This window comes from Coffea eugenioides, chromosome 11 (genome assembly GCF_003713205.1).
Source record: "Coffea eugenioides isolate CCC68of chromosome 11, Ceug_1.0, whole genome shotgun sequence".
In the NCBI taxonomy this organism is placed as follows: Eukaryota; Viridiplantae; Streptophyta; class Magnoliopsida; order Gentianales; family Rubiaceae; genus Coffea; species Coffea eugenioides.
Window position 1 is genome coordinate 32431330 of NC_040045.1, and position 10327 is coordinate 32441656.

The window sequence follows — 10327 nt, forward strand, 5'->3', positions numbered from 1 at the left end:
CCGTAAAGCCACCAAGCTGCCACCTTACTACAGTGGACTAGTTGATCTCCAATTTCAGATGGAATAGACCAGTGGTATTTAGGACATTCAATAGAGAAGATGCCACCAAGATTTTGAAGATCCCTATAAGTCTAACAGGCCGTAAGGACTGTAATTTCTGGATCCATAGTGGGTGTGGACAATACACTGTGAGATCAGCAAATAAACAACTGAACATTCAAAGTGCTCAGGCAAGGAGTGGTAATACGACAGAGGACAACTCAAATAGGAGTTATGATGGTAGGCAAGGTTGGAAGCAGCTGTGGAAGTTGAAGGTTAAACAAAAATTAAAAGTTTTCATCTGGAAAGGTTTGAACAATGCACTTCCAGTTAATGAGCTCATTTTTGCCCACACTAAGATGGGCGATCCCAGGTGCACAGGCTGTGGAGAAGAAGAAGAGACTGTGGAACACTTATTTTTTCGTTGCAAAAAGGCAGAACACGTTGGAGAATTGCACCTGTACAGTGGGATGGAATCGAGGATCAGCGAGGATATTTTAAGCAATGGTGGAATGCTTTAGTAGGAGCAAGATGCAGGAGGGAAGGTTTGGAGCATATAGGCCTTACGGTCAACATATTATGGCAGCTGTGGAAAGCACGGAATGAGAGAGTTTACCAAGGAATGGACAAGCAACCGTTACAAGTAATACAAAGAGCCATACAAGAATGGGTGGAACATTTGACAGTGCTGGAAGGGAACAGGAGTCTGAGCATTCCAGAAACACTCGATGCAATTGAGAGTTCAGGTTCAAACACATGTGAGGAGGAGGGGATTAATATAGAAGTAGCTATATCACACAATGAGGATGGCCAGGTGGTGGGGTTTGGAATCATTGCGACAGACAACAATGGTCAGACAAAGGTTACATGGGCCATGCGAGAAAGGAGCACAGGGAACCGTCTTTTTGACTATGCAGAATCAGTGAAACTGGTAATGGCCAAAGCAAGAGCTCAACACTGGCCCACTGTAAGGATTGGAATTACGGATCCACAATTGCTAAGATAGCTACAGACAGGTATATCCAAGGATATCAGATTATTTGCACATGTGAAGGACATTAATAGTCTCAGATCTATGTTTAGGCAATGCTCATTTTATCTGCTCCAAGATGAACAGACAGATAGAAGTAGACAGATTAGTTTATATGCCATAGGCATTCAGGTAGTTGAGGAAGGTCTGTTTCCTTAGTGTCTTTGTACACTATGTATAGTGTCTTTGGGTCTTTACCCATACTTTTGTAAAGCTGCTATAGTTTATCAATATAATCTCTTAACGTTTCCGGAAAAAAAAAAAAAAAAGAAGGACTGGTGCTAGTTCAGCCATTAACCTATTGAACCAAGATTATTTGTAATGAATTTGGTATTGATCCCATTAAGTTTAAGTCGGAATTATATGCCTTACCAGTGCATGCTTGTCTTTCACTACTCAAAAAGACAATCATTTTATTTATCTTGTGATTTCTCTCGCGAATTCTTTACGTCGCTAGAAATCGTTTAAACTTTTATTTGTCTTTTTCAGTTTTCAATCTAGCTTGTCTTTTACTTTAAGTGTGTAAAGATACATCTATTTATTTTTACTAATTTATTTCCTTTGCTTGATTTTCAGTTTTGACCAATTGAAATCTAAACATTTGACTACATTGGACTTGTGTTAGACCTACTTTCCTAACATTCCAGTCATTACTTTTAGAGTACAAAAAAGTGAACAGCAAAAGAGATGGAAAACAGGGAGAAAGACTACAAAGCTCATGTTTTGGCTATTCCATTTCAAAGCGCGGGCCACATAAATCCTATGCTTCAGTTATGTAAGAAACTCGTACGTAAAGGGCTGAAAGCCACACTAGCCATCACCAAATTCACCTCCAACGTTATGTATACAAAATCAGACAAAGTCCAGATTGACATAATATTAGATGGCTATGATGAAGGTGGCTTCTTTGTCGCTGACCCGTCCCAATCTCCATGGCTCGCTTTAAAGAAGTTGGCTCACGATCAATCATTGAACTCATGACGAAGTATGAATCCTTAGGGACTCCAATTGACTTCATCGTTTATGATTCCTTGCTACCTTTTGTGCTTGAATTCTGTAAAGAAGTTGGTTTACCTGGAGTGGCTTTCTTGACTCAACAATGTGGTGTTAACTACATAATGCACCAGTTTTATCATGGAAAGTTGTCTAATCCAGTGTTTGAGTTTCCAATCTCGATTCAAGGATTGCCGCCAATTGAATCTGCAGATCTTCCTTATTTTGAGCTGGAAAAGGAGGTAACCATTCTTAGATGCTTTGTTTTCTTGTTATTGACCACTGCGAAGTTTAGTTCATTGACAATAAACTGGTACTCATGAGTATTTTGGTGCATATGTGTCTCGGTGTATGAACTAAGTTCAGTATTTCTCGTTAAATAAACAAAATATTCAGAGCAAAAACAATTTTGGGGGTAAACAATTTTTCTCATACAAGCTGGATCTAGCCAAGTACAGATCCTAAATTACATATCGAGACCCGTCTATATCCATCTCCGAATCGTTTTATTATTGAGTCCGAAATTATGTCATGAACTAAATCTATTAGTTAAGGAAAGTGCAGAAATGAATTATCTGGATTTGTTAGTAGGAGAAAGGGAAATAATTATGAAGATGAATAAGAAGAACAATAGGGAGAAGTAGAAAAGATATGGAAAAGAGACGGGAATTTGTTATTGAAGATCAGGAAGAAAGATACCAATTCGGTTACAACTTCCCTATCCTTTCGGAACAATATGACTTGATTCGAGCCGAGCTCGAGCTCGAAAAAAATAAAAAATAAAAATTTTATTTTTAAAAAAATAAATAAAATAATATTTTTTTATTAATAAATAATAAAATAATAAGGATATATATGTAATTTTACTATTAAAATAAAAAAAGTAAAAAAAATATATACTTAAAATAAAAAAAATAAAAAATATATATATATACTTAAAATAAAAAAAATAAAAAATATATATACTCGAACTCGCGAGCCGGCTCTCGAGCTAACGAGCTTAATATTTTGAGCTCAAATTCGAGTTCGATTTCGACTCGAGCTAGCTCGATTTCGACTCGAGCTGTTCGCGAGCGGCTCGATTCGTTTGCAACCCTAGTTATTCTATTCTGTACTCTTAAGGCATAATATAAAACAATTTAAAGAGGTGGAATTGGTTGTTCAGAAAAGTTTAAAACTTTTTTTTTTGGCTAAAGTTTCCTGAATTTAGAGGGAGATGATAATGTTCAAAATTTAAGCTAAGTCAATTTCTTATATTTTGTATGCTTATCATGTGTCCTAAGAGGACATAATACGAAAAAAACCTTCAAGAATTAAACTAACCATAGTAAAATAATAACATCTCTAATTTCCATGATTCATGAAACGTTAGTATCTCTCTCTTCTATTTTAATTAAACAATATTAACATCTCCAATCTCTATGCTTTCACTTTCTTTCTTTCGAAATAAATATTATTTAACTCGAGAATGATGACGCATAGGCATGCGAGAGCAAACCTAAAGAGCTGTTAATCAATCTCTAAAAATACTATATAGTACCTCTAATCTCTGGGATTTATTTATTTAACTATGTCGTGTCTCTCTTTCTAATTAGTCAAACGAATCAGCTGTTAAAAATTCATCAGCCATCTGATTGGAAATCGTGTGAAAATTTGATTCTGAAACCCCCACAAATCACATCTCGTTTCTTCTGTCAAATGACTCTAATCTTCTTATTCCAATCTTCCCAACTTTTGCTATAAATACCACATCTCCCAAAACCCACCACCCGGGCCCCCCGGGAGTCTTATCTTCATCACTGGAAGAAGACCGATCCAACTCACAAGCCTAAGACAAAAGGAGTTGCTGTTTTCCACCCATCAAAAGCTGGCCAGCTGAGCTCCGATGTCAGTCTTTTCCGGTGTTCATTTTTTGTTTTTTTGGTGTGGTATTTTACGTGGCTCCATGGAAGATTACTTCTCCTTTTCTTCTTAAATTTTCCGCTAATTTTATCGAAGATGCTATTTTTGGCCGAATCTGCTGTTTCTGTTTTTAGTAATTTGTATTGGTGAATAAAGGAGAAGGGCAGATTTTAGTTTTAGGGTAAGAATAGAAAAAGCATTGCGGCAGTTGAGTTGAGTTGATTAGTTTGCGTCAGATTGTTGGCGGTCCGGGTTGGGTTGTGGTTCACCTGATATGATCTGAACCGTTTATCTAAGCTACTCTATATTTGAATAGAATCCGGTTTGATAAGAATTAATCCAAATTTAGTTCTTTAACTAATTAAACCAAAATTAAATAGAACTTTGTGTTTGGTAAACTTTCAAATTCCTTGAGCTTGATTTTATTGGCATAAAATAGAATTTACAAGTAAAAATTACAAGTTACTAGAGCTTGGTTCAATCTCGATTCAATAAGAGTTAGATTCGAGATTGATTTCACAAAATTTTAAAATAATCAAACAAACTTAAATATTACGATGTTGAATTTGACTAGGCTTGTTTATAGCTCTAATTATAAGAGTTATCTGGGTTGGGCCACATAGGTGCGCCCCATTTTAGGCACAGATCGATCGGATTACTTAATGCTTATTGTTGGTTTGTGAATTTTAGTGTAAAGAGTGATCTGGAGTTTTTTTTTTTTTTTTTTTTTTTTTGAGCCTCCTTTAGACCAGATCCTATTTATGTATGGTACACATATGGTTAAGGCTTGATGGGTTATTTTCTTATGTGGAAAAAAATAATGGGTATCCTATTCCTAATATTTTGATTAGTCCTAAATACGGGTTTGCTTTGTTTCTTCGGAATCAAAATTGGAACCTGAATTCTAAACCTCATTATGGATATGGTCTTTCGTCATCTCCCCTCATTTGTTTGGTTTGGCATTGGAATGGATTTCATTCTATTGAAGAGTTAAATCAAGTTGAAACATAAGTGGGAAATGATAAGGGATAAAATTCAAGGGTAAATTACATATAATCCCCTTATGGTTTCATCTATTACCATATAATCCCCCTAATGTTTCAAAATATCCACTTCACTTCCCTATGATTTTATATAAAGTGGAAAATTAACAAAAAAATAGCCTATGTAATATCATTAATTGAAATATCAATAGTGCCTTTACTTAAATGCTAGATCAATCGATGGTTTAACTATCTTGTACAAAAGTATAAGAGGGTTATGTGGATAAATGCAAAAATTACAGAGGGGTAAAGTGGATATTTATACAAAATCATAAGAGGGGCTACAAGGAGATTAAGATTTTACCACACATGCTTTTAGAGCGTATTTAATATAAATGTCGTAACTGATTATGCATTCTGTCCATTTTTCACTTTACATAAATCTATAGGTGAGTTATGTGGCTATTTTAAACCTTAAAGGAGGCCATCTAGCATTATGTAAAATCGTAGGAGGTATAAGTAATTTACCCAAAATTTAATGATTTCATTTTGGTTTACCGATCACTAGGTAATTAGGTATAGGAATCCTTAATTTTAATATACACTGTCGATCCTTAGACCCAAAATGAACAATCTTGCTTCCAGCTCAAAATGAGCAACCTTTGTTGGTATCATCATTATTATGTCCTTTGCCCTGCTGTAACTCTACCAATTTTTTTCAAATAATTGTTATTTTGGACGCCAATCATTTGGGGTGCAAACCATGGTTTGGAACCTAGCTTGGCCCAACCAGTTAAACCCTCAACTCCTCTACCTTCCAATCTTGGGAAGTGTAAAACCTGATATGGTGAAAAATTGTTCATCAATTTTGGTAAACTAGGAAGAACCGCTGCTGGTTCAGCTGTTAACCTGATTGAACCGAGATGATTTGTAGTGAATTAATCAGGTCAATGGCCCAATGCAATTAAGCCCAAGTTCCTTAAAAATTGGCTGAAATTACTCTTCATTGCATGAATGACTAAGTTTGAATTGTATACCTTACCGGTGCATGCTTGTCTTCCACTAATTAAAGACACAATTATTTAGTTTACCATACCATTTCTCCTGTGAATTCTCTACCTAGAAATCGCTTGAACTTTTCTTTGTTTTTTCAAATTTTCTATCTAACTTGTCATTTACTTTTAGGTAAGCAAATATACATCTATTGATTTTTACTAATTTATTCCCTTTGCTTGTTTTCCAATTTTGACCAATTGAAATCTACATATTTGACAACATTGGAGTTATGTTATTTTCTACTTGTTCTAACATTTCAGTCAAATTGCTTTTCCGTGCAAAAAAGTGAACTGCAAAGGAGATGGAAAACAGAGAGAAACAGTACAAAGCTCATGTTTTGGCTATTCCATTTCAAAGTGCGGGCCACATAAATCCTATGCTTCAGTTATGTAAGAAACTCGTACGTAAAGGGCTGAAAGCCACACTAACCATCACCAAATTCACCTCCAAAGTTTCGTTTCCAAAATCAGACAAAGTCCAGATTGACATAATATCAGATGGCTATGATGAAGGTGGCTTCTTTTTCACTGACCCTGTCCCAATCTCCATGGCTCGCTTTAAAGAAGTTGGCTCACAATCAATTCTTGAACTCCTGAAGAAGTATGAATCCTTAGGGACTCCAATTGATTTCATCATCTATGATTCATTGCTACCTTTTGTGCTTGATCTTTGTAAAGAAATTGGTTTACCTGCAGTGGCTTCCTTCACTCATCAATGTGGTGTAAACTACATAATGCACCAGTTCTCTCATGGAAAGCTGACTAATCCAGTCACTGAGTTTCCAGTCTTGATTCCAGGATTGCCACCACTTGAACATCAAGATCTTCCTTATTTTGGCAGTAATATACCATATCATTTTGCATACGTATGTACGCAGTTCTCAAATGTAAATCAGGCGGATTATGTCCTTGTCAACACATTTTATGAGCTGGAAAAGAAGGTGAGTCTTGTAATCAGAAATTTTGTTTGATTGAGATTCCTTTGTACTTGTATTTGTATCTCTCTGTGGTTCCATCACTTTCTTTTCTACTTTATGTTAAACACTTTCTTAGATGTCTCGGTGTATGAACTAAATTCAGCATTTCTCATGAGATAGACTAAATACTCAGAACAAAACAATTTGTGGCTTAACAGAGACATGTTCTTTGTTGAATTTCTTCAATCTGACGGGTGTGCTTGATTTATTTCTGTACTGGAAATTGCACAAGGCAGTTCCAGAGAAATGCAGGTGGGCTTTTTACTGCTTTTCAATGGGTTCCTAGTTAGGCCATAAACAGAATCTTTTGCTAGTTGAAGCTGCTGACGGATACTACTTACTAAGGAGGTTCATTAAGTGAAAATTTTGCAACTAAAATCAGACAAAGTTTTCAAACATACTATATCAAGCATAGGACGCAGATCATTCATAGTCTTTAGAGTATCCAGAAGTTCATCTAGACTGATGAATTTGTGATTTTGATATTCCTTAGCTTCATGGAATGATGATGTATGAATGGTTTGACATTATCCTTCGTTGCTTATCTAACTCATTCAACGCAGAATCATGTTGAAGCTACAAATAATTGTAAAATTTGATCCCCTCTCTGTTTTATTTGGCACAGGTGGTGGATGAATTTTCCAAACACTTGCCAGTTCTGACAGTAGGGCCAACAGTTCCCACTTTCTACCTGGATAGGAGAGTTGTAGATGACAAAGAATATGGAATCGCTTCAGCAGACAATGACCCCTCAACATGTTTAAATTGGCTAAATAGCAAACCAGCCAGGTCAGTTATTTACGCATCGTTAAGTAGCGTGAGGTCTGCCAGTTTCGGTGAAAAGCAATTAGAGGAACTTGCTTTGGCTTTGAAGAACAGCAACTACCATTTCTTATGGTCTGTCAAACATTTTGAGGCTGAAAAGTTGCCAAAAAATTTTAAAGAAGAAGCATCTGATAGAGGCCTTCTCGTCCCATGGACTCCGCAATTGGAAGTACTTTCGAGCGAGGCTGTGGGGTGCATTCTCTCACATTGTGGTTGGAACTCAACACTTGAAGCTATAAGCCTAGGAGTGCCGATAGTGGCAATGCCACAATTTATAGATCAACAACCAAATGCTAAGTTTATCCAGGATGTTTGGAAGGTGGGGATTAGAGTGAAGCATGATAGGAATGGACTTGCAACAAGGGAAGAAATTGGACGATGCATTAAGGAGGTAATGGAAGGAGAGGCGGGAAAAGAAATAAAGGAAAATGCTATGAAGTTTTCCAATTTGGCTAAAGAGGCAGTTAGTGAGGGTGGAAGTTCAGATACAAATCTCAATTACTTTGTAAGCAAGATGACGAGTTCCTCTTGATCATCTTGTCCTTGAGAACCCTATGTGGGTTGTATTGTTTATCTATTTAATCTTCATTGACTTGTATTTCGTGATATTTACTATGAATGAATTTTAGCTATCATTTTTGTCGGACTAGCAATGAGCATGTGAATTGCCATGTTAGTCAAGGCATAATGCGCAATGGGTCTTCTGCTTTGCTCTTATTCCATTCTTTGTCTCACTTTTTGTTATATTGTGATGTTTTCTTTATAAATATCATATTTTAATTCTTTTTTATTTTCTTAAGATCCAATAACTGTTAACTGAGTAGTGAAATTTTTTTAATGAATTTAACAAAGTTAAAAAATCAAAATACACAAAAAAAATGAGTTTTTTTAAGCATTTTCTGCTATATTTTGTGATTTCCTATTATATATTGCCTTTTGAAACCGTTGTATTTTTTTACTGTGTTAGTAGTTATTTGATAATAAAATAACAAAACAGAATTAAAATATGATATTTATGAAAGAGAAATACCAATATACTATAAAAAAGTAGGACATAGAGTGGAATACGAAGTGAGATAGAAGATCCATTACACATCATCAAGAGCTGAATTTTAGGGAATCACGAAAGGTGTGTGAGAGCTTTTTTGAGCGAGTATTATTGTACGTTCAACAATTTAGCAAATTAAATATACCTTCCACTTAAAATTTTGTATACAAATTGAGTCAGTCATATTGTAATCAAATGTAAGCAAATTCGATATGAATCCAATCTAACCAAAAAAAAAAAAATCACCGAATGCATTACGTCTAAGTATTTAATGAGGTTATCAAACACTTCTAAATTTTGAAATTTTCACTTTAATCCAAAACACAAGTTAGTAGTAATATGAATACATGGATAGTATACTCTAAAACTTGATGCTTTTTATGAGATGCATGGGCTGTAAGGCTATCAACAGATTGGGCCTTAACCTAGATTCGATCTGTTTTTTTAGGTTACAAATAGGTAGCATATCCATTTACTCGAATTTGTTTTGTTTATAAGCTGAATGCGCTCTGGTTATGGATTTATATAGGGTTAATCGCACTTTATCCCATTTAAGTATAGGCCGTTTCTCACTTTACCCCCCAACGTTTGTTTTTCCTCAGTTTACCCCTTCCGTCAGCAATTGCACCGTTAAAAACTTTAAGATTTCGAATTTACCGTACGAAAAGGGCCGTTGGTTTTAGCAGACAACAATGCCCCTCAATGGTGTCTGATGCTTTTAGCCTACCTTTTCCCTCAAAGAGCCGTTGGTTGGTTGGTTTTAGCCGTTGGTTGGGTTTTATAAAAGGAGGTATTTTGCACCCAATTTTTCTCATACATTCTCAAAGGTTCCAAAGTTTCTAAAATTTCTCTCCAAAGTTCCTAAAATTTCTCTTTGTCAACCAAAAGCATCATAAAATGTCACAAAGTGCTTCAAATGATGTTGGAAGATCACCCCAAAAAATGTGTAGATGTGGTAAAGAGGCACCATTGTGCACGTCTTGGACACTTGAAAATCCGGGAAGAAGATTTTACGGCTGCTCAAATTACAATGTAAGAATTTTTCATTAATAATTTGTTAATATTGTCTTTAATTTTGCTCTATACCTGAATTAGTTAGAAAGAGTTTAAACAACTAATTATTTTTTTAATTTAGAACCGACACGCATGTGGGCACTTTGAATGGGTAGATCCTGAAGTATGTAGCCAAACAAAAGAAGTAAGTGCAGTGCTGCAATCTAGATTGCTGGAGCAAAAGGAGAAACTAATGTACTTGCAAAGGAAGCATGAAAAATTGGCAAATGAGCATGAGAAATTGAAAAGCAGATATGAAGCCTTAAAAACAGAAGTCTGCGTCTTACAAGTTGAAAACCAACAGCTACAGCAACAATACATGATGGTCAAAGCTGCTCGATTTTCATCATGGAGAAAAACACTAGCCATTACATTTCTGATTGCTAGCATTTTGTATATGTACTCTATTTCAGAACCAAAAA

The 10327-nt window shown here is 35.5% G+C and overlaps 1 protein-coding gene across 2 annotated transcripts; it reads left to right on the top strand.

The window, feature by feature from the left end:
• Positions 1–6267: 6267 nt before the first annotated feature.
• Positions 6268–8548, top strand: LOC113753207 (UDP-glycosyltransferase 74C1-like). 2 transcript variants are annotated; one of them, XM_027297311.1, is made up of 3 exons: positions 6268–6603; positions 6699–6943; positions 7605–8548. In XM_027297311.1, coding segments are annotated over exons 1-3 (978 nt in total). In that variant the 5' UTR covers positions 6268–6602; the 3' UTR covers positions 8337–8548. The 2 variants fall into 2 exon arrangements, with proteins under 2 accessions (XP_027153112.1, XP_027153111.1); XM_027297310.1 differs by having other exon boundaries at positions 6268–6943.
• The last annotated feature ends 1779 nt before the right edge of the window (positions 8549–10327 follow it).